The following is a 25,469-nucleotide window of genomic DNA, read 5'->3' as shown; positions in this document are numbered from 1 at the left end:
CCCAGAAATAAACCCACATGTCTGTGGTCAATTAATTTATGACAAATGAGGCAAGAATATACAATGGAGGAAAGATAGTCTTTTTATTAAGTAGTGCTGGGAAAACTGGACAGCTACATGTAAAAGAATGAAATCAGAACATTCTCTAACACCACACATAAAAATTAACTCAGAATGGATTGAAGACCTAAATATAAGACCAGATGCTATAAAACTCTCAGAGCAAAACATAGACAGAACTCTCTTTGACATAAATTGCAGCAATATTTTTTGGATCTGACTCCTAAAAACAAAAATAAACAAATGAGACAAAATTAAATTTAAAAGCTTTAGCACAGCAAAGGAAATCATCAACAAAACAAAAAGACAACCTACAGGATGAGAGAAAATATTTGCAAATGATGTGACTGACAAGGGATTAATTTCTAAAATATACAAACAGCTCATACAGTTCAATATAAAAAAAATCCCAAACAACCCAATCAGAAAATGGACAAAATACCTAAATAGACATTTCTCCAAAGAAGACTACACATGCCCAAGAGGCACATGAAAAGATGCTCAACATAGCTAATTATTAGAGAGATGCAAATCAAAACTATAGTGAGGTATCACCTCTTCCTGGTCAGGGCCATCACTAAAAAGGCTACAAATAATAAATGCTGCAGAGGGTTTGGAGAAAGGGAATCCTTCTACACTGTTGGTGGAAATGTGACTTGGTGCAGCCACTGTGGAGAACAGGATGGAAGTTCCTTAAAAAACTAAAAATAGAGTTGTCATATGATCCAGCAATCCCACTCCTAGGCATATATCTGGACAAAACTTTCATTCAAAAAGACACATGCACCCCTATGTTCATAGCAACACTATTCACAATAGCCAGGACATGGAAACAACCTAAATGTCTATCTACAGATGAATGGATAAAAAGATGTGGTACATATATACAAAGGAATATTACTCAGCCATAAAAATGAAGAAATAATGCCATTTGCAGCCATATGGATGGAACTAGTGTTTCTCATACTAAGCAAGGTAAGTCAGACAGAGGAAGACAAATATTATATGATATCACTCATATGTGGAATCTAAAAAAAATGATACAAACAAACTTTACAAAACAAAAATAGACTCACAAAGAAAAATTCAGTTACTAAAGGAGGTGGAAGAGGGATAAATTAGGAGTTTGAGACTAACAGATACACACTATTATATGTAAAATAGATAAGCAACAAGGACCTACTGTATAGCATAGGGAACTGTATTCAATACCTTATAATAAGCTATAATGGAAAAGAGTTGAAAAGTATATATATACACATACCTGTGGCTATAACAGTATATAACTAAATCACTTTGCAGTATACCTGAAACAACTAAATCAATTATACCTCAATTAAAAAAAATAATAATAAATGTTCTTTTTAAATAATGTTAGCTCTTATTAACCTGGAGAGATTCTCCTGGTAGGAAGCTTTCCCCACCCACTTGGACCAGGTTGAGTATCCCCACTACACATTTCTGCAGCATCTTGACCTTTCTTGTCACATACGTCACAATTTAAATTACCTATTCAATGCCTTTTTTCTCAGCTAGATTAGACACATGGAAGAGCAGGTCTGACTTTTTTTTTTTAAATTCCTAGTGTCTAACACAGAGCCTGAAAATGCGTATTTGTTAGTGATATACTGCTGATGAGCTCTTTGGGCAAACACTATCAGTTTTAAAATTTGGTCAGTTTGCAGAAACCAGGAACCAAGAGAAATTGGTATTGTGCTACACCTCCATTGTGACACAGCTCAGAAGAAAAAGGTAGTAACAGCTGTGGTATCTAAGCTTTCCAGCCCCTCTTTATGGTTTATTCAGAGCTATTATTCCATCTCGGAGGCTCCACAGAGTATGAAAGTTGGGAGGAACTCCAGAGTCATCTCACCCAAAGCTTCACGTGAGAGATAAGGAAACAAAAGGATCTCACCACACCCAGAGTCATGGTAGCCTCCAAAATGCCTCTGAAGACAGGGCACCAGGAAAGCCTTGGACCCTGACTGTCCTTCTATGAGTTCAAAAGCTTGAATCATAGCTTGTGAGGGGATAAGAAATTGTACAAGGGAGTTTCTAGGCTCAGCAGACTAGACTCTTTGAGGGTGCGGTTGGATCCCCGGCTTTGCTCAGTAGGTTAAGGATCCCGCATTGCCTTGAACTGCAGCGAAGGTCAGCAGATGAGCCTCGGATATGGTGTTGCCATGGCTGTGGTATAGGCCAGCAGCTGTAGTTCCCATTCAACCTCTAACCTGGGAACTTGCATATGCCAGGGGGTGCAGAAAGACAAAAAGAAAGACAGAAAGACAGACAGAAAGAGTGAAAGAAATTAAGAAAGAAAGAAAGAAGGAAGGAAGGAAGAAAGGAAGAAAAAAAGAAAAGGAAAGAAAGAAAGAAAGAAAAAGAGGGAAGGAGGATGGAGGAAAAAGAACGAAAGAAATTGCACAAAAATGGGCAGAAGGTGGACTACAATTTAGTAGTCCAGGTCAGGAGTGATGCTCAGTGTCCAGGATGGGAGCTTTGTCTTACGAAGAAGTGGACCACAGCCCCAGGCCCCACAGGTGAGGGCTGCTCCCCATCGCGCCTCATCTCTGAGTCTCAGCCCACTAGATGATGCTGGACTTATCAGGAAGTCGGCTCACTGTGCAGTTCTCTGACTGGCCTGGGGCAGGGTTCCTGGCATCTGTTCATGCCTTCTGTGTTTTTTGCCCACTGCAGACACCTGCCTAAAGCCTCCCAACAAGGGACACGTGCGGGACTGGAGGAAAATCCCTTCCATCAGGTGGACATGTGGGAAATGCTTTCTGATAATGACGTGGAAGAGAATGGTCTTCCACAGGCTGAAATTTCAAGTTCATGACTCAGGCCCAAGTGCTGGGAATACAGAACTGACCACCCTGCCCCCAGTTTTGGCTTCTTCCTGGATTTGGGCTTCTTTGCAGCCTGCATCTCAGGAATACCTACCCAGAGGGTGGGTAGTGCAGGGGGAGGTTTAGTGATGGCAGAGCTGAAATGGGCAGAGCTAAGGTCAGGAGAGTCAGATGGAGAGTCTTGGATTCTCACTTTCATCTTCCTTCTTCACAATGAGTGGAGGTGGGACAAAGAGCTGGCGGTGTACTTCAGGACAGGGACACAGAGGCAGTTGGAGTTGGGCTCCTGTGACTGTGAGGAGATGCTGGCACTCCCTTTTGGCACCTCTGCTTCTCCTCAGGGGTTGCCCTGGACAGATGAGCAGTCCAGGAAGTCTTCCCCACTGTCCCCATCATCCCTGTCACTGTCCTGAGTCCCATCTCCCAAATCCTTGTCATGCCCCATAACTGTATAGAAATGTCTTAAGTATCCATCACACCCAGCCCATAGCTCTAAGGGAGACGCTTCACACGCCCTGAATTCATATCAAGCTAACGTAAGGCAAGTTCTTTTAAATGGTCTAAACTCAACAGAAAAATAGCCATCTGGCATCATAATTATTTGCTTTCAGCAGCTTGAATGCAAATGTCATTAAATCTTTACAACAGTTTTAGCGAGTGCCATTCATTTTCACCTGTGGTTTCAAAGAAGGACACAGGGGAGTTTTTCAGTTTAGCAGGAAGGATAGGTCTTATATTGTACATGCTGTGGGACCTACTGGGCTATGAAAATGGAGTGAAGCAGTTTCCACAAAGGCTTAGCTTGCTTGAAATAACTTAAGAACAAAGCTTCATTCTTCCTATGGGGGAAGGGAAAGGAAATAGGACTGGAAGAGGGAGTTGGTTAAGGAGCCAGTCAACCAGACTCAACGGAAGTGGTTGGGCAGAAGCTGGACTTATGCAAAATTCCACAAATTATGCAAATATTAAGTGCAAGTCTATGCAGATGTGGATCCCCCCTCAATTAAAGAAGATAAAATTTGTATGTAAATACTTGAAACTGAGTTGCAAGTAACAGGGCAGTCTATCACTACAATAATTTATCTCCTCTATCTCCTTTGTGCAGGAACTGTGCTAAGTGCTGATATCCACTATAAAAAAGGATGCTCATGAGAGTTCCTGTCATGGCTCAGTGGTAACAAATCTGACTAGTATCCATGAGGACGAAGGTTCAATCTCTGGCCTCGCTCAGTGAGTTAAGGATCTGGTGTTGCCATGAGCAGTGGTGTAGGGTTGCAGACACAGCTTGGGTCCCAAGTTGCTGTGGCTGTGGCTGTGGCTGACAACTGCAGCTCTGATTAGACCCCTAGCCTGGCAACTTACATATGCTGCAGGTGTGACCATAAAAAGACCAGAAAAAAAAAAAAAAAAAAAAAAAGGATGCTCGCAACACCGGAGGCATATAAAGAAAGTGAGGCTCAGAAAAGTGAAATAGTTTGCCTTTGCAAAAGTGAAATAGATCATTCAGCTAGCTGGACTTCAACAACACCAGACCCAACTCCAGACAGGAGTTGCTGGATTAAACACACTGCTGTGGCTTGGGTTTTATCCCTGGCCCTGGGGAACTTCCACGTGCCATCGGCTTGGCCAAAAAAAAAAAAAAAAAAAAAAAAGGGACAACAGTTAAGTTTGAGTTTCAGATGAATGAAAAATAATTATATTAAAAAGTGTGACTATGTTCCCAATATTGATATTTTTATTTGCTAAATTTGGCATTCCTACTTCAAATCTCATCCTTTAAAGCTATTTTATTTTTCTTTTGGCCACACCTGCAGCATATGGAAGTTCCCAGCCCAGGGATCAAATCCCCACTGTAGCTGCAACTTATGCCACAGCTGCGGCCATGCCAGATCCTTAACACTGGGCATTGAATCTGCAATGTTGCAATGGATTTTTAACCTGCTCTGTCACAGCAGGAACTCCCTTTAAGGTTATTCTTAAGTAGTATGGAATTTTGGTTAGGAGTGAAATGGCCTATGTGTGATATTGTGATGTACAATAAGAAATATGTATTTGGTATTGTTTATTCCTGACTCAGAGCTTCTAGAACTTTTGGAATTTCCTAAGTGATAAGATCCATAGAGGTGGGGTTCCCTGGTGGCCTAGGGGTTAAGGATTGGTCATTGTCACTGCTGTGGTGTGGGTATGATCCCTGGCCTGGGAATTTTCACATGCCCTGGGTGAGGCCAAAAAAAAAAAAAAAAAAAAAAAAAAATCCATAGAGATGTTTTTGTTATGTTAATGGAAGGACTTTGAGCAGGCTCCTAAGGAAGTGAGCTGGTACCAGAGGAAGGTGGGTGATCAGAGAGTTGGGACTTTCAGCCCCCCTCCCAACCACATGGACGGAGGGAGAGGGGCTGGAGCTTGAGTTCAGTCACCAGTAAGTTATTCAATTACACCTGTGTAGCAAGGCCACCATAAACCCCCAAAGGATAGGGTTTGAAGCGCTTCTGGGTTGTAAGCACCTGAAGGTTCAGCTCCCTCCCTTTCAGCCGCACCCCTTTGCTGTATCTAGGGAGGTTTCTGTGCCCAGAGCACAGGTCTCCTCAGGGCGTTTCCCTTTGTTTAGACACATGGAAGAGCAGCAACAAGTGTCAGGAGAGGAGAGGAGGGTGGCTGAGCCCAGAGAGGGGTAAAGAACCCGTGACTCCTGGGGGCCACTGGGGGGCAGCGTCTGGGTGGTGGGGAGCAGGGTGGAGGGTGGGAGGGGAAGTTTTATGCAGGGGATAAAGTGGCAGGAATTAAGGGGAGGTGGCTCTGTGTATGAAATGACACAGTGAAACTGCTGGCCTGGATTTGACTGACTTGATTATACCGCCTCCCACTTGCTAACCTTGTGTTTAGGACCCTGAGGCACATGACGTCACTCTTCCCACTACGACGAACTCTTTTGTTTTCCTAGATTTCCAAGCTTAAATGATTTTCTTTTTCTCAAGATCCCCTCTGTTCTGGATAACGGATGATGAATTTATAGTGAATTCAAATATTACATGTGTATATAACAGAACTTACGATTCAACAAAGAAAACATAACCCTTGTCTTTAAAGGCGGAGATGGGGGAGGGTATTCGAGCAAACAGAGGAGAAAGGCCCCACTCTGTTCCCCCATCAGGCTTACATACTTCCATGATGTCACTCTTCTTTTTTTTTTTTTTTTTTTTTTTGTCTTTTTGCCATTTCTTGGGCCGCTTTCACGGTATACGGAGGTTCCCAGACTAGGGGTCTAATCAGAGCTGTAGCCACCGGCCTACGCCAGAGCCACAGCGATGCGGGATCCGAGCTGCGTCTGCAACCTACACCGCAGCTCAGGCAACGCTGGATCCTTAACCCACTGAGCAAGGCCAGAGTTGGAACCCGCAACCTCATGGTTCCTAGTCGGATTCGTTAACCACTGCACCACTATGGGAACTCCCATGATTCACTCTTGCAGAAGCACGGAGTCCAGCCCCAGCCTGGGGCACAGAAGCAGTGCAGGGCCTGGGGTGGGATGCAGTTTGGGGAAGGTTGGGGGGATGGAGATTTAATCCAAGTGGGGAGTCCCTTGGCATCTTCAAGTTACATGCCAGGCATGCTTTCAGGCACTTTAAAGGTTAGAACACACTTAATCCTTGTTTTCTATCCAGCAGGTCCTCATTTAACTTCCATTTTACAGATGAGGAAAGTGAGGCACAGAGAGATTAACTCACAGAGGCCACCCTGGAGGAAGCAGCAGGAGGAGCGGGCTTCTCACAGAGTTTGGCTCCTGGATCAGCTCTCCAAGGCTGTGCTCATGCTGACCACGTGCTGAAGGACAGACATGAGGACAAGACTTCATTAACACTTTCTTATCCTGACATTCCTGGATCACTGTTAGCACAGCTGAGACTGAATTTCTTGCTGGTCCAGTAGGAAGGGGGTTTGCAGCTAGCTTTTAATGTGATTTTAAAAGAAGAATGAAGTGGGTCTCTCTCTGAGCATGTTGATGGACTTTGATACCTGCTCTAGTTATTGTTCAGGAATAACTTACTTTGTTCTTTTTCCTGTTGTTAACAGAATAGAAACCTGTTTTTTGCTTTGTTTTGTTTTGTTTTTTCATGATGCAAATACTGTTCCACTAACACCAGCAGCAGGGACAGGTCTGGTGAGACAGCAAAGGGAGAGAAATGAATGCTACAAATTCTTGGGCTGGTCTTCATGATTAAGAGGCTTGAGAGCTCTTAAAACCCGTATGATTTTATTTGGGAGGGAAAGAGGCAAAAAAGCCAATCTGTATGTTACTGTTGTGAACCAACATATTGTTAGTAACACAGATTTCTATGTGTCATTTTTATTGACCACATACCAAGGCACAAAGAAAGCCTCAACAAATTTAAGATTATAGAAATTGCTTCAAGGCATCTCTTCTGACCCTAATGGCATGAAACTAGAAATCAACCACAGAAAGAGCAACAAGAAAAAAATAATTACATGGAGCTTAAACAACATGCTACTAAAAAACCCCAGTGGATCAACAGTGAAATCAAAGAAATGAAAAAAATTCCTTGAGGCAAATGACAATGAAAACACAACCATACAAAATCTACGGGATGCAGCAAAAAGCAGTTCTTAGAGGGAAGGTCATAGCAATACAGGACTTCTTTTAGAAACAAGAAAAATTTTGGAGTTTCCATCATGGCTCAGCAGAAACGAATCTGACTGGTATCCACAAGGATGCAGGTTCAATCCCTGGCCTCATTCAGTGGGTTAAGGATCTGGTGTTTCTGTGAGCTGTGGTGTAGGTCACAGAAGAGGCTTGGATCCTGCATTGCTGTGGGGTGTGGTGTAGGCCAGCAGCTGCAACTCCAATTCTGCCCCTAGCCTGGGAACCTCCATATGCCACGGGTGTGGCCCTAAAAAGACAAAAGAAAAGAAAAGAAACAGAACAGGGAGTTCCCGTTGTGGCACAGTGGTTAATGAATCTGACTAGGAACCATGAGGTTGCGGGTTCGGTCCCTGCCCTTGCTCAGTGGATTAACGATCCAGCATTGCCGTGAGCTGTGGTGTAGGTCGCAGACGCGGCTCGGATCCCGCGTTGCTGTGGCTCTGGCGTAGGCTGGCGGCTACAGCTCCGATTAGATCCCTAGCCTGGGAACCTCCCATATGCTGCAGGTGTGGCCCAAGAAATGGCAAAAAGACAAAAAAAAAAAAGAAAGAAAGAAACAAGAACAATTTCAAATGAACAACTTAACCCACTACCTAAAATCATTAGAAAAAGACAAACAAAACCTAAAGTCAGCAGAAGGAACAAGATAATAAACATCAGAGGAAATAAAATCAAGATTAAAAAAAAAGAAAAAATCAATAAAAGCAAGAGCCGATTCTTTGAGAGGGTAGACAAAATTGACAAAGCTCTGGCCAGGCTCACCAAGAAGAAAAGAGAGAAGCTCCTGCTTCCCTCGCCAAAAAAAAAAGTAAAAGAGGAGAGAAATCACACCGATACTACAGAAGTACAAAAAACTGTAAGAGAATACCATGAACAATTATATGCCAACAAATTCAACAGCCTAGAAGAAATATATAAGTTTCTAGAAACATACAGCCCACCAAACTGAATCAAGACAACATAAATAATTAAACCGAAGAAGTGAAGTAGAATCCATAATAAAAATTCCCTACAAACAAAATCCAGGGCCAGATGGTCTCACTGGGGAATTCTACCAAACATACAAAGAAGAACTTGTACTAATCCTTCTCAAACTCTTCCAAAAGATGGAAGATGTAGGAACACTCCCAAAGACATTCGGAACCTCATTTTTGTTCGGGAGTCACAGTTGGTCTGCTCCCAGCCTGGATCCCCTGCTTCCATTTGCTGTCCACACAGCAGGATCCTTTGTGTCTGTGGCAAGATACAGTGCCACAGCTTTGCTCATTCATAGAATCACCCCAGAGTCAATCAACCTCCCCCTCCCTGCAAGAAATAGATTCCCAATCAATGATGGGTCCAGCCTGCAGAACCCTTTCTTGAGTCTCTGCATCTCTGAGCAACACCTCCCAGAGTGGCCCTATGCAGTTGCCATCAAGCCTGCCACCTGAGAAAAGAAATGGGCCAGGTCCTGTGCAGTGCCACTGCTCTCTAAGGCACGGACGTGGACAGTGTCTAGATTTTCTGGTCCTGGTTTCCAATTCTTCAATGTTGCATTAAATGATACATATTTTTTTTAATGCTGGAATATGTGCTTCTCTCACAATACTTTATTCTTTTTGGTAAATGTAGTTTACCATATATATATATATATATATATATATATATATATATATATATATATATTTTGTGTGTGTGTGTGTGTGTGTGTGTGTCTTTTTAGGGCCACACCCGCGGCATATGGAGGTTCCAAGGCGAGGGGTCTAATCAGAGCTGTAGCTGCTGGCCTACACCACAGCCATGGCAATGCAGGATCCGAGCCAGGTCTGCAATCTACACCACAGCTCACCGCAACACCGGATCCTTAACCCACTGAGTGAGGCCAGGGATCGAACCCACAACCTCATGGTTCCTAGTCGGATTCGTTTCCGCTGCGCCAGGATGGGAACTCCTAGTTTACTATTTTAAATGTTTTATCCTTTTGAATAAAAGGCATAAACATAAGCCAGAAAAAAAATTCACTCTCTACATATGTGATCACATAGCTGTCATGTTCCTTCATGAAGAATAATGAAATTTATACATGAACTCAGCAGAAAGCACAGAATCAAATTCTATTTACCTTCTATCCATTCACCAAGTTTCCTTCCTTCACTCAGATGGCCCATCTCCATTAAGCTTCACCTGACTAAATGGATGCTGATTTTTCTGCTCCAAGTATGATGTGAGAGTGGTAACTTGCACAATTTTCCTATTCAGCCATCACCCCACTGTAGGCCTACTCTGATTATTACACAAAGTAGTAATACTACTACTATTATTACTATAGCAGTAACCATATACTACTATAATATACAAATATAAATGAAATCGTCTTTATTCTGCTGTTTCTTGCACACATACATACATATATATACACAAGAAACAGCAGAATATTGTATATACATACATATGTCTAAAAATGCCTCTTTGCCTATATGTTTGTCTACCTTAAACATTAAGCTTGTAGAAAACAGGGAAAGACTCTTCTGCCTCTGTTTTGTGCTTTATAAAGGACCTAGAGAAACATTTAATAAATTCTTTTAATAATGTGTAAAGTAACTTACAGATACTCAACAATCCAATTCCTGACCTTACTTTTAGTTGGATTTATGTCGTGCTTTTTTTTTTTTCCTCAAAAAAAGGCTGTAAACAACAAGACAACACAATAAGCAAAGGCTGCCAGCCCTTGGTGGCTCACAGAACAGCATAAAGAGGGTGGAAGAGTAGTTTGCCAAGAACAATAAGGAAAAGCTCATTTACTCAAACATATTAACGATGAGAATGGAAAGAATTTTGCTATTAGCTTTCTAAAACGGCATGAGAAGTAGAACGATTTATTTAAGTTGAAAATATTTACTTTGTAGGTTGTTTTAAGCATGGAGTAAAGCTGGTTCTTTAGGAGAATAGTTACCACTATTAGGGGTCATTATTCACAAAGATTATTCACAAAGTAGCTCCAGAAAACTAGGTCACCAAACTCAGCCAGAGAGAAATATTATTGTAATTCCTTGGCTAGGGGCCCACCCAGAAACTCCTTAAATATTAGTCTAAGTCACAAGAGAAATACGTTTTCATAAAAACACCAGTCTGCTAAGTTTATGACCCCAAAGATAGTGCGAAATTTTATTCAACTTTGGATGGACTCCAGCATTGCCACCCACCCCTTGCTCGCCAAGTCACCAGTGTGAATGGCCCCCCTTTACTGCTTTACAAATGTGCAGCAGAGGGGTGAAGGCACATAAAGAGAAGAACTGAAGGAATAGTAAAAGAGAAGGTCATTTGGTGGGCTTTTGCCATAGTCTAGAAGTTAAGAAATTTTTACAGAGCTCCTATTATGTGTTTTGCAACGCTCAAAAAGAAAAGGAAAGTTTTTCTACTTAAATCATAAACACTGTACACTGCAAAAAATTTAATTAAAAAAAAAATTTTAAATGCCTGTGGCCCATGGAAGTTCCTGGCCCAGGGACTGAATCTGAGCCACAGCTGCGACCTGAGCCGCTACTATTGGATTCTTAATGCACCGGGCCACAGTGGGAACTCCCAAATTTAATTTTCTGAGGTTACAGATGTTGAAAAGATCTGCTCTATTGTCTCTCATTAGAATGCAGCTTCCTTTGGGGGAAATCTCAAATCTTTGAGTAACTGGAGTTTTCTCCCCTTCATGGGGGTCCTCATGGCATCTCCAAACCTCTACAGTTCAGAACTAAAGCACCTTGAAGGAAGTGAGAGCTTCCTATGTTCTGAGGGAGAGAAGTGGTGTGCCTGCCATCAGGCCTCTTTGACAAGACCAGGAAATGGGAGGCAGGGCTATTAAATCCTGCCATCTGCAGAGTAACCCTCGGGAAGTTACCTCATAATCACACACACCCTTCCCTTCATTTCTGTATTTCTCTCCTGTTTAAAACTCTCCAAAGTCTCCCCACTGTACTTAGAATAGATATCAAACGCCTCATCAGAAACTAAGAGCCCCTGTGGGATCGGGCCCTGCCTATGGCTCTGACTTTCCCAGTAACTTCGCTCCCTAGTGACCCTGTGGGTATTCGGGACTCTTCTGACCCCTGCCTGGAAACTTCCCTCCCTGATCTGCCTGTGGTTGCCTCCTGCCTGCGACTCCAGTCTCAACTCTGAGGTCACTTTCTCCCATCATGCAAACTAAACCACTCATGCTGGCACCCTTCCCCCATCACTCCCTTCTGTTTCATTTTCTTCCAAACACTTGTCACCATCTGAAGTCCTCTGTGTTTACCACTCCCAGTGGACGCAAGGACTTTGTCCTACTCACCGTGGTACCCTAATGCCTAGAACAGTGTTGGCCATGTGGCCGGTGGTCAAGAAATTAATTTTGTGGAAGTTCCTGGGCCAAGGATCGAACTGGAGCCACAGGAGAGACCTGAGCTGCTGCAGTGACAATGCCAGATCCTTAACTCCCTGTGCCACAAAGAAACTCTGAGAAATATTTACTGAATGAAAGAATCCAAAAGTTATTTGTTCAGCAAATTTATTCAACCGTAGCATGGCCATAATCGTAAAGTACCATCTCTGAACACACAAAATCAGAGGAAAGAAATCCTTAGTAAAACTTGTGAGGGAGTTCCTGTTTTGGCTCTGCAGTAACGAATCCGACTAGTGTCCAGGAGGATGTGGGTTCAATCCTGGCCTTGCTCAGTGGGTTAAGGATCTGGCATTGCTGGGAGCTGTAGTGTAGTTTGCAGACACAGCGTGGATCTGGTGTTGCTGTGGCTGTGGTGTAGGCTGGCAGCTGTTCCCAACTCCTAGCCTGGGAACTTCCATATGCGGCCCTAAAAAGCCAAAAACAAACAAAAAGACTTGTGATATTGGAGTTGCTGTCGTAGCTCAGTGGTAAGGAAGCCAACCAGTATCCATGAGGACTTGGGTTCGATCCCTGGCCTCACTCAGTGGGTTAAGGTGCCTGCATTGCTGCGGCTGTGGTGTAGGCCAGCAGCTGTAGCTCCAGTTCGACCCCTAGCCTGAGAACTTCCATATGCCTTGGGTGCAGCCCTAGAAAGACAAAAACAAAAAAGAAACTTGTGGTATTTTCTGCCAGTTGAGCCACTCAGTCCTTCATAGAGAGTCTTTTTACTTTTACTTTACACAATTAACTAACTTGCCTTACATTTTAAACAAATTTGCTGTCCAGTTTCCTGGCCTGTGGTGGATTAAAGTAGTATATTAGAAGTAGACACACTCATAGCAGCAAGAAGGGATAGGCCAGCATGGAGGAAACTAAACGATTACTAAAAAGCAACAAGAAGTCAAGAGAGCAGTGTAGCAGGGGCGTTAAGTATAGAAGCAAATAACCCTGTAGATCTAAAGTTGGCAGCAGGCGATACTGCCGTTACAGTAACTGCTTAAGTTAAACAAGAAAATGAAGTAATGTTGTATATTTGTATATGTTTCTAAGGAAATAGGGGAATGGTAAATGCTAAGTGCTCCTTAGAAAAGTTATTATCCAAACAGTTATTTCTACTGTTATTTTCAAGGGCAAGCAAAATTCGGTTTTCTAAGAGAATTGAGTTCTGTGATACAGATTAGAGGAATTCTCCCTCCCTTTCTTTCTTCTTCCCTCACTCTGTCCCTTCTCACAGTCAGAACTCTGTAGCTAACCATGCCTCTTTAACTTGAGCAGTTAGAAAGCACACAGCCAAATTTAATTTTCAAACACACTGGCTCTGTTGGCCTTTATGGCATATTCTTTTGGGTTCTTTTCCTGATCTTGACCTGATCTTTTCTTCATCCTGACAATTACATTTTCTTAGAACTGATTCTTTATTACCATTTACCTTCACTTTTTTTTTTTTTTTTTTTTTTTTTTTTTTTTTTTTGCTTTTTAGGGCTGCACCTGCACCATATGGAAGGAAATTCCCGGGCTAGGGATCTAAATAGAGCTACAGCTGCTGGCTTACACTACAACATGGGATCCGAGCTGCATCTGCGACCTACACCACAGCTCACGGCAATGCCGGATCCTTAACCCACTGAGTGAGGCCAGGGATTGAACCCGCATCCTCATGGATGCTAGTCAGATTCATTTCCACTGCGCCACAATGGGCACAAGTCCACTATTATTTTTCTCATGTGTGCTATAGCTGTGAGGCATTTTAAATCCTTTCTAGAAAAAAATTAAGTGAGCTCTCAATGCTTCTGGCATGGGATGGATAGGGTAACATTTTAATTGTTGCTTCATCACACACTGAGACTGAGGAGTGAAAGGTAACCCAGCTCTGTGCTGATACAATGGAATTGTCAAGTGATAGAACATTGCAAGGGCTTGACTAGTGCTCTGGAGCTTTCAAGCCTGATTTACTGGACCTGGTTATTGAAAGGTTAATACAAAAATCACACATCCTGAAAATTGAGAGTTAAATTCCAAATCGCTAAAATTGAGTAAATATAATCACAGGAAATGTGTGCAACACAAAGGGCAGTCAAAAAGGAGGCACAGCTGCGGGCTGCTTTAGAATGAAGGAAAGTGCTCTTCCCCCCACTGCAGGCAGACCTCTGGTCCAGCCACGGTGACCACGAAGAGTCCGGGTGCTTTCCTTTGCCCACCTCATGTTCGCACTGAGACGGTTCTGTTCAAGGAACATGGCTTCTCTTCACTGTCTTGCATTGTCTTGACGTCTCAGATACCGTGAGGAACCCAGGAGTGGCTTTGACTTGGCACAGATCACACACACAATCGGAGGAGGTATTTGGCTAACTGCAGAACCCCACTTTTGCCTGTGGACTTATATTTGTGTAAATCTTGTAGCAGCTTACAATCTCTAAAAATCTACAAGAGAAAACATACTACGCTCAGTAGCAGATTCTGGAAGCAAATCTGCTCATAAGCCCTATCAGGCAATCACTTGATTCTAATATATTCCTTGCTCGGGGATGCTTTTCTTTTTTCTTTTTTCTTTTTGTCTTTTTAGGTCCTCCCTTGAGGCATATGGAGGTACCCAGGCTAGGGGTAGAATCAGAGCTGTAGCAGCCCACCTACACCACAGGTCTCGGCAACGCTGGATCCTTAGCCCACTGAGCAAGGCCAGGGATCAAACTCACGTCCTCATGAATACTAGTCAGATTCGTTTCTGCTGAGTCATGATGGGAACTCCTCAGGGATGCTTTAAAAAAAAAAAATCTTGGGAGTTCCTGTTATGGCTCAGTGGGTTATAAACCTGAGAAGTATCCATGAGGACTCGGGTTCAATCCCTGGCCTTGCTTGGTGGGTTAAGGATCCGGCAATGCTGTGAGCTGTGGTATAGGTCTCAGATGTGGCTCAGATCCAGTGTGCTGTGGCTGTGGCATAGGTTGGCAGCTGCAGCTCCCGATTTGACCCCTAGCCTGGGAACTTTCATATGCTGTGGGTGTGGCCCTAAAAAGAAAAAAAAAATCTCCCTAAAGGCTATAAAAACTGGCTTCCTTGAAATCTGAGAGGGCTCAGATCAGATGTTTATACAAAGTGGTAACTTTATACATTTTAGGCAAAACACTCTGAAAGTGTTTTTGTCATCTGTTGGGCTCTCTGCCCCTTCTCCCCACGTCCCGTCCACTTCCAGGAACTGTCCCTCTCCCGGATGGACATGGTAAGGACCACCCGTGGGTTCTCAGTAGACCTGACAGTACCAGCAAGCTGCACCCGCCCCTGTCCCCACCGTAGCAGCTTCACCCAACCCCCACCTGCACTGGACCAAGGAGCCCCTTCCAGGGGGACTGGAAGGAGGCCAGAGGGATCCCAGCCTTTATCAAGAGGAGAAGCAAATCTGGAAGTTGTGGTGGCCATGTTCCAACCTGTGGAGTAGGGAGCAGAGGAAGCAGAGATGCAGACGGAGAAAGATTCAGAGAAGAGTGGGGGATGGGCAGAGGGCAAAAGGAGAGAAGGAAAGAGCGACCCCCCACGCTCTGGAGCCCTCCTGCCAGGTGATCCTGAGGCCACACTGCACTCGCCCTTGGTTCCAGGCACCAACACTTACAGATTCTCCTGCTGATGAAGCCCTGCACGGGGGTGAAGGAGCCTTGAGGGTTTCTGTTAACACAACCAAGCATCTGAACTAAACCACAAGGGTTAGAACGCCTTTGTTCAAGGGCACAAATCTTCAAAGTTCAACTGAGATCGTGGCTGAAACTGATTTCAATTGGCTGGGTGAGGACAAGTCTCTTCATGGTTCTGGGTCTTCACTCTTGAATGGAATCAAGTTCCAATAGTCCCTTTACTGAGTAATTGATTCATGGGATGAAAAACACACAACAACCCTTTCAGCAAGTGTTAGTTCCTTTTAAACACAGTTCTTTTTTTTTTTTTTTTTTTTTTTTTTTTTTTTTTTTTTTTCCTTTTCAGGGCTGGCTGCACCTGCAGCATATGGAAGTTCCCTGGCTAGGAGTCCAATCTGAGCTGCAGCTGCCATGGCATTGCTCTGGCTGTGGCATAGGTTGCAGACATGGCTTGGATCCCACGTTGCTGTGGCTGTGGCCTAGGCTGGCAGCTGCAGCTCCAGTTCGACCCCTAGCCTGGGAACCTCTGTATCCTGTGAGTGTGCCCCTAAAAAACAAAGAAAGAAAGAAGTGTAAAACTTGAGATTAGAAAATTGGGCATATATTGGCATAAAATGTTTTAAAATGTATTTATTTATTTATTTATTGCTTTTTAGGGCCACACCCACAGCATATGGAGGACCCCAGGCTAGGGGTCTAATCGGAGCTACAGCTCCTGGCCTATGCCACAGCTCACAGCAACGCCAGATCCTTAACCTACTGAGTGAGGCCGGGGATCAAACCAGCAACCTCATGGTTCCTATGCGGATTCATTTCTGCTGTGCCACCAGGGGAACTCTTTATTTATTTATTTATTTGTTTGTTTATTTATGTGTCTGCACCCCCAGCATATGGAAGTTCCCAGACCAAGGACTAAATCCAAGCCACGGCTGTTGACCTCTATGACAGTTATGGCAATGCTCGATCTTTAACCCACTGTACCACAGTGGGAACTCCTAAAATATATTTTATTTTTGTTTATTTTAAAATTTATTTATGTATTGTCTTTGTAGGGCCACATCCATAGCATATGGAGGTTCCTAGGGATCAAACCCACATCTTCATGGATACTAGTCAGGTTCATCACCAATGAGCCACAATGGGAATTCTCTAAAATATATTTTAGGGAGTTCCCGTCGTGGTGTAGTGGAAATTAATCCAACTAGGAACCATGAGGTTGCAGGTTCAATCCCTGGCCTTGCTTAGCCGGTTAAGGATCCAGCACTGCCATGAGCCGTGGTGTAGTTCAAAGTCACAGCTCGGATCTGACATCGCTGTGGCTGTGGTGTAGGCCGGCAGCTGTAGCTCCAGTTGGACCCCTAGCCTGGGAAACTCCATATGGCCCTGTGCAGCCCTAAAAAGCAAAAAAAAAAAAATAATAATGTATAAATAAAATATATTTTAGTTCCTATTTATCTTCTCTACACTGAAGAGGAGTCTAATTTTACCAATAAAAGAATCTGCCAATAGTAGGGACTTCTCCATATTGATGGACTTTTAGAGATTTCAAAAGCTGCAGCTTCGGTGTAGTTTTCACAAATACAAGTGCAAATGGATTGGCAAGAAATTAGAATCCTGAGCTAGAAGGGAGGAAACCACAACCTAATCTTTTCGTGTTTCAGCTGAGGAGTTTAGACCAGCATGAAGAGATTGCCTTACTTAGCTGACTTGGACAAGAAAGGGCCTAGCCTTGGGCCATTTTTACGTGCCATAGGGACACCTGTGTGAAGCGGGCCTTCTGCCTTCTACCTTCTCCCATCAAGATGTTGAGGTGATGTGGTTTGATGAGAGTGGCACCTGTGTCATGACCCACAGAACGTCTGTGCGGCAAGAATGTCAAAGGATGGGGTAAGGAGAGAAAAATAGTGAGAGAACGTTGTCATGGGAACACCAGACAAACCACAAGATGGAAAAGAACTGAAATCCATTCTATCTCAGGTTTTATTTATTCAAGTAATAAATCAAGACATCCATGTCAAAAACCACTGCAGTGTAAAATAGACTAAAGATAATCTTTTGAATCTTATCATTACTGTCTTCTAAATACCAAAATCTTTTCAAAGGGACACCTCTGCTTGCACATTTTATCTATGTCGCTGTTCTAATTACCACATGGCATTTGTGCAAGTTCTCTTTGTTCTAGCTTTTTTTTAATTTATTTTATTTATTTATTTATTTATTTTTTTGTTTCTTAGGGCCGGACCTGTGGCATATGGAAGTTCCCAGGCTAGGAGTCGAATTGGAGATGCAGCTGCTGTCCTACACCACAGCCACTGCAACATGGAATCCAAGTCCTGTCTGCCATTTACACCAGAGCTCAGGGTAATACCAGATCCTTAACCCACCGAGCAAGGCCAGGGATTGAACCTGTATCCTCATGGATACTAGTCGGGTTCGTTAACTGCTGAGCCACGATGGGAACTCCCAGCTTCTTTTTAGAAATTCTAAATTGCTCACCAAGAATGATTAATATAAAGACAAAATTGTCTGGACTTTTATCATTCTATGAGCAGAACAGTTTCTACACCTACCATAGGTCAGGAAGAGTCAAACAGACTTGAGAAGTTAAGCCCCCCCCCAAAAAAAAAGTTAGGCATTTTCTCCAGATGAGATAGATCAAGGACCTCTTCCTGAGGCTTAGGTTAACCTGGAGGTTGGCATTCAACTCGAGAAGGGAGTTTCATTCAACTTGAATCTGGTCGGAGAAAGAACTGTCAGCCTTAGGGGATAGATGGCAAACAATGGTGGTCCTAAAAGCTTGTGGTGGGATTTGTATTACTGCCCAAAGGAGGCAAGACTCCTATCACTGTATGCATTTTTTTTTTTAATGGCCACACCTGTAGCATATGGAAGTTCCCAGGCTAGGGGTTGAATCGGAGCTGCAGCTGCCGGCCTATGCCACAGCCACAGCACCACCAATCCGAGCCACATCTGTGACCTACACCACAGCCATAGCAACACCAGATCCTTAACCTACTGAGCAGGGCTAGGGGTAGAACCTGCATCCTCGTGGATACTAGTCGGGTTCTTAACCCACTGAGCCACAGCAGGAACTCCCTATCACCAGATGTTAATCTACCTTCAAAGCTCCATTCACTGAACTGATTGCGAAGTGCTGCTCAGGGTGACAACCCAGCTCTCCAGAGAAAGGCAAGCCGTAGGTAGCTCTGATTCGACCCCTAGCCTGGGAAGCTATGCACAGCGGGCTTGCCTTTCTCCGGGTAGGTAGGATCTAGCAGAGAGCTAGGGTGGTTGTCGACCTGAGCTGCACTTAGCAATCAGTTCAGTGAATGAAGATTTGAAGGTAGATTAACATCTGGTGATAGGGAGTTCCTGCTGTGGCTCAGTGGGTTAAGAACCCGACTAGTATCCATGAGGATGCAGGTTCTACCCCTAGCCCTGCTCAGTGGGTTAAGGATCTGGCGTTACGGTGAGCTGTGGTGTTGGTCACAGATGTGGCTCAGATTGGTGTTGCTGTGGCGTAGGCTGGCAGCTACAGCTCCGATTCAACCCCTAACCTGGGAACTTCCATATACCACAGGTGCAGCCCTAAAAAGAAAAAAAAGAAAAGAAAAAAGTGGGGGCACAGAGAGCTGGTGTTGCTTTTACTAAACCAGTCATTGTTTGAATGAAGAACAAAGTCATTTGTTTGCTGTACCTGCTTCTTGTGATGCTAGGAAAGATATAAACTGGCCATATTCACTCTGGACCCCATTTGCTTCAACAAGGAAAGAATAAATTTAACTCTTTGGAGAAGGAATTTTATACTTGGGCTCCAGATTTTTCTTCTTGGAAAGTTGATACAGGGACTTCCATCGTACGATACACATGTAGGAATAGGCTTTGCTTCCACGTAAGCAACATTTCACTTAAATGTAGTAACGTGTCACATTTTTATGTCAAGTAAAAGGCCTCTTCATGATAGCTTGTAAGAAGACATCTGCAGCCAGTTTTTACCACTTTTAACCATTTTAACCAGTCTGCTACCACTTCGTGGTGACATACAACTAAATTCCAACCTGTGAGAGGACTGGTGGTTCTCACACACTCATCTTTCAGAACCAAAGATGGTTCTGGGCGGATGGAAAACTGCTGATTTTCTCCTTTCTCTAGCCCCCAAGACCAGGCAGGGGGTCCCTGGCTAATAACAGCCATGAGGCATCTGAAAAACTTATGGTTTGGAGGCTGCCAATTTTCCAATGGCCCCCTCTCCATGGCAGAGAGCATCACAGCATCTGACCATCTCGGTCCTTTCTCCCCACGCTGACACCTCTGACTCCATGCTTCCCAGTCCCGCCTGGTGTCCCTCTGACTATGCTTCTCCTCCTCTCTCCCCTAAGGCAGGACTACTAAGGGACCCTCACTGGCCCCACTGCGAGGCAGGTGGCATCCTCAGTGTTTTCCGATGCGAAAACAGAGCTCTGGGGGTTTGCTCACAGTTAGGACTTGAACCTGGGGTTTCCAAGTTTTTAGCCTGGCATCCTGCAATCCTTGCTTTTGATGGCCCTGATATCTGGGGACCCATTAGCAAAGGTGGTTAAATGAGGTGGACAAGCCAGAAAGCTACCCACTTGGACCAACTCCCACAGCGCCTCTCTCTAGAGAACTGGAAACAGCTCTGAGGTCTGCTTATACCCGGAAGGCGGGTGGGGTGGTGGGGGGAAAGGAGGGGAGATGGAGCAGCATTTGGTACACAAACAGTTACCATGTGACCCCACATCCAGAGCCCAGGCTCTGACGCAGGGTATGTCATTCCTCTTAATCTCTGTAGGAAATGTGTGATACAAGGACCAGGATGGAATGTAAACCATTTCTCAAGGAAGCACGCTAGCATCTCTCTTCTTCCAAGAGTGTCCTTCAGAAGAGGACTTGGGTTCAGCTTTTCTCCCTCATTACAGGCTGCCTGTTCCGGGGTGAGAGGGAGGAGGCACGATGTAAAAGCACACAGGAGAGAGATGAAGCCGGAAGCCCTTCAAGCCTCTAGAAGGCCCCTCTCCCATGAGAACTTCAGCCATCTCTCCAGTGCCTGCCCTGAGCATCCTCTCCATGTGGCCCTTCCACACACTCCAACAAGAGCCCCTCGTCCCAACCAATACCCCCCTTCCTCACCCTCACCCTCACTGCCTATATAGGTTCCAAGTATCGCAAGACGTCCAGGTTCACAGGCAAGGGAAAATTGTCATCTTACATTTTGTCCACTCACTTTGGGATCAGTACATCTGAGCTGGGGTCTTGGGGTGCTGTGCGGGCTGGGCTTAGGCACCAGCATGCTGAGGAGGTTGAGTCGAGATGTAGAGTATAAAGTGCTAATAGCCAAGAGGTTTGGTTGAGACTGGAGCTGGGAGAGGGTTACCGTCTCCCTCCTGCCAGAAGGGAGGTGAGGCTGGAGGCTGAGGCTCAGGGAGAACGTCCACCTGCCAGCAGGTGTGGGTACAGATGGTGCTGAGTCTCAATGCGGCACTCTAGTTCTGAAAAAACCTCCACAAACCCCACTGAAACTCACCCACTGGGTGAGGTTCCCACCCCCCATACTGGAGAACAGGTTTGCTTCTGCCCTTTCCTTTTTTGCAAGACACAAAGAGGATTTATACCTAGCTCCTTCCCATTTCCCACATCTGATGCTAGAAATAGGTAGGAGCCTTTATTTTGCAGATGAGTAGAGTGTAAGGAAACACCCAGCATAAGGACTGGCACAGCACAGAGCTCAACAAGTGTTCCTGCACCTCCTCCATCCTTTTCTCAGCTTCTCCATAGAGGATTTTTTTTTTCTCCTCTTAGGGCTGAACCACTGGCATATAGAAGTTCCTAAGCTAGTGGTCAAATCAGAGCTGCAGCTGCCGGCCTAAACCACAGCAACGGGGCATCAGAGCAGCGTCTCTGGCCTACACCACAGCTCACTGTATGGCCGGATCCTTAACCCGCTGAGCGAGGCCAGGGATCGAACCTGCATCCTCATGTATACCAGCGTGGTTCAGAACCCGCTGAGCCACAACGGGAATTCCCATCTCTTACAGGAATCTTGGGAAGCAGTTACTCATTCTCTTCGTCCAAACCAGAAGCTGCGAGTGCAGGGAAGGAGCACAGAGAAGCAGCCAGGTCCACAGAAGACGGGAGACCCCAGTGTGAGGAATCGCGGGCCCTGCGGGCACATTTGCGCCCCCTTCTCAGTAGCTCTCCTCTGGGAACGGTTGGGACCTGGGGGATTCAGCCACACACACTTTCTTACCTTGAGTGGCAGGGCGGCAGGCGAGGCGGGGAAGCTCCTGCAGGTCAGGAGGGGCGCACGATACCAGCAGAGCCTGGCCCCCCGGGCCCGAGGGGTGGTGCCGGTGCTCCCCGCGCTCCGCAGGGGGCCTGGGCAGGTGGCTGGCGCTTCGGTCCCTCCCCCGGACACAGCGCTGTTTTCAGCCCCGTCGGCAGCCTGGGCCTGGCGGATGGAGCATCCCAAGGTGTTCCGAGACTGCGCGTCTGTGCCCCACACGTCTGGCGGAGCAGTACAGAAAGGCCAGTGCTCCCGGACCGCGGAGGGACTGCGGCGGTAGTCGCCCATGCCGGGAGCTGGGCTAGGGGGTCCGCATGGCCGGGGCTGCCGTCGTCCACGGGTTCCGGAGGCCGGAGCCGGGGGCGGCCTGCGACTGGGGGATCCGCAAGTGCTTCCCCTCCTTGCATCCAGGTCCCGTTTCTTCCCCTCTCCCTCCTTCTCCTCCTTGGGAGCAGAGCCACTGGGAGCAGCTGGCGTCTGTGTCCCACGGCCCTGCCCCTGCAGGGGAGGGGCCGCCGAGCCTCGGGGGAGCCCGAGGGCTGCGGTCTTGGGACCGGGGAAAGAGCGTCCCTCCTCCCGGCCCCCTGCGGCTGCGGTCCAGGCTGGAGTCCGGGCTGGGAGGGCGCGCGCGGGGGGTGCCTGCAGCTGGACGAAGAGGAAGGAAGTTTTCATCTGTTGCTGCTCAGCCATTTCCTCCGAGGGGCCCGCCGGGTCCTGCCAGGTCGCGTTTCAGACCTCGGTGCCCATGGGTGCGATCACAGGCAGCTGACCCGGCCTCGTGGCTCCACGACGGCCTGAGGAAGCAAAGGACACACCTTCAGCCCAGGAGGCTCTTCAAGGAGTGGGGATGGGGCTGACCTGGGCCGTGGGTCTGCCCTCCGCACTCACTTCCAGAACCACAGAACAGACAGACTGGAGCGGGGCTGGGAGGGGCTGGTCAAGCCTTGGCCTCCCTTTCCCAGGTGTGTGGGATGGATTCCCTTCTGTTATCTGTCCCCTTTCTCTTGTTTGAAATGAAGACACTAAAGTTATTAGTTTCATTGTTTATCCTAAATTCCGAGTTAGCGACACCTGTTATTTGGTGTCTGATGGTGAGACAGATGTGATGTATAGATGAGCCTCTAGGACACTTCCAAGTGTAAGAGCAGGACCCTGTGTAGCCTCCCCAGACAGACCCCTCCCGCATGTCCTCTTGGGTAGCTCCTCTCGGAAGCACCCAGATAATATTATCTGATGTAGGAGGGAAAGGGAGTGGGATGGACTGGGACTTTGGGGTTAGTAGATACAAACTATTGCATTTGCAGTGGATAAGCAATGAGATCCTGCTGTGAAGCACAGGGAACTATATCTAGTCACTTGTGATAGAATATGATGGAGGATGATGTGAGAAAAAGTGTGTGTGTGTGAGTGTGTGTGTGTGTGTGTGTGTGTGTGTGTGTGTATGAGACTGGGTCCCTTTAATGTACAGCAGAAATTAACAGAATATTGTAAGTCAACTATAATAAAAAATAATAAAAATCTTAAAAAACCAATAATATCTGAGGCTTATTTCCTGAGTTTTTCAGATACTAAAACCACCACCAAGTGGCAGAAATTACCTACTTGATGACCATGAGCACTGCAGCCCTGAACCTATCAGAACCTAAGGACCCATGTAACCCCACCCTTTCTCCTCACCATCAACCAATCAGAATTGTGCACAAGCCGATCACATGTACTGGGATGCCCCTCCCTCATCTGGCCTTTAAAAATACTTTTCTCTGGAGTTCTTGTAGTGGGTAAGGAGTCTGACTGGCATCCATGAGGACCCAGGTTCTATCCCTGGCCTTGCTCAGTGGGTTAAGGATCTAGCATTGCTGTGAGCTGTGGTGTAGGCCAGCAGCCACAGCTTCAATTGGACCCCTAGCCCGGGAACCTGCATATGCCTTGAGTGCTGCCCTAAAAAGCTAACAATGAAAATGCTTTGCTTGCACCCCTTTCAGGAGTTCAGGGCTTTAATGCTTGGGCACATGTCCCCCTTGTGTTGGTGCTTTTAACTAAACAAGCACTTTGCTTCACCACAACTGAGTGTCAGTAGATTGATTTGACTTTGCCAGGGTGAGTGAAGTTTGGTTCGGTAACAAAAGTGCACTTTCAGTCTACCTTTCTTGCATAGATAACACACAGTTGTAAACAAGTTTAGAGTTTTAATGAGTTTCCACTTTAAATCCTGTGGTTATTCAGAAATTCCTGGGGGATAGTCACACAGTCCCACAGTCCCACAGCAAAATATGCACACATACAAATACACACAATAGATGAATAAAATAAAGGGGTAAAGATGAAAAAGTGAAAGTAAGAGAGAAAAGTGAAATAAGAAAATATATCCAGGTGACAAATCAGGTGGGATGATTTTTTTGTTTGTTTTTAAAAATCCTTTGGGGGAGTTCCTATTGCGGCTCAGGGGTAACAAACCCAACTAGTGTCCATGAGGACGCGGGTTCAATCCTTGGCCTTGCTCATTGGGTTAAGGATCTGGCATTGCCATGAGCTGAGGTGTAGGCTGAAGAACATGTCTCGGATTTGGCATTGCTGTGGCTGTGGAAGGATCAGCACCCAACCTTCCTTCTCAGGCCACACCAATCAGGCTTGAGGACTTTCCAGGGCATTCTGCAGGCTGGTTAGAAATGCACCTTCACAGTTGTAGTTTGGAGTACCCCATTGTCATAAGAAGATCTGTCTAATGGTGAGCTTGATGGTGGTGACATGAGAGCTTACCATTGACGGAATGTCACCTAGATGCCTGTCATGGTCAAGGGCACTTTATGTGTGTGACTTCTCCCCCTCTGAATGAAGTAACTCTTAGGTTCTTTCTCAAAGACGTAGACACACACCAAATCTGCAGAAGTTTAAACTACTTTCTGGTCACAACATAGCTATGAGATGGACGCAGCCCCAGGCCTTTAGGCTGCAAAGTTTGTGCTCATTTCACACTACCGCCCAACGCACATATTTAGAGGACAACATCATCTTCCATTTCACAGACAAAGATTTGAGATTTGGGAAGCTTTAAAAAAAAAAAAAGAAAACTTTCCTTACATCCTCCCCAAGTTGCAGGCACCCATGCAACCCCCAACCCCCGTGACTGCTTTTCCTCTCCTCCCAAAGCAGGCCCAGCTCATTCTTCAGGAGATGACATAGTGTCAGATGGTCCCCTTGTGACGATGGAAGAACCAGATGGCAATGCTTGGGAAACCTTCGGATTAGAAAGAGTCTTTCATTTCCGTCCTGTTTCTCTTTCCTCTACTGCCTGCCACCTGACCCTAGACACGCATGGGTGGGTTGGGAGTGACTCTCTGTATTTTAAGTTGCTGTGTGTCTCCCTGGCATCTGATTACACAAGCCAACTACTTTAGAAGCGCGTGGAGAAAGTTCTCAAACAGATCAGAACAGCGGCAGGAGGAACTAAAATGCTCTGTTCTGGGCTGCCCTGCTGGCCGCACTCTGGTTCACGGATTCTGAGGCCCTGTCCACTGCGAGGTGCTCGGCAGGTAGAGGTGGCACACCTGACAGTGCCGTGAGTTTCCTGGAAGCAGCCCTCGGG

The 25,469-nt window shown here is 45.6% G+C and overlaps 1 protein-coding gene across 3 annotated transcripts in view; it reads right to left on the bottom strand.

Annotated features, from left to right (window-relative positions):
- The window catches only part of PSD3 (pleckstrin and Sec7 domain containing 3), a 621,434-nt gene that overhangs the window by 486,362 nt on the left and 109,603 nt on the right, over positions 1-25,469 (bottom strand). For all 3 annotated transcript variants that reach the window (XM_021077991.1, XM_021077990.1, XM_021077989.1), the window contains exon 3: positions 21,851-22,680. In XM_021077991.1, the coding sequence (XP_020933650.1) occupies positions 21,851-22,576 (726 nt within the window). In that variant the 5' untranslated portion in view covers positions 22,577-22,680. The remainder of the gene's footprint in view (positions 1-21,850; positions 22,681-25,469) is intronic.

This window comes from Sus scrofa, chromosome 17, assembly GCF_000003025.6.
Source record: "Sus scrofa isolate TJ Tabasco breed Duroc chromosome 17, Sscrofa11.1, whole genome shotgun sequence".
Classification (NCBI taxonomy): domain Eukaryota; kingdom Metazoa; phylum Chordata; class Mammalia; order Artiodactyla; family Suidae; genus Sus; species Sus scrofa.
This window is presented reverse-complemented; position numbering and strand designations above follow the sequence as displayed.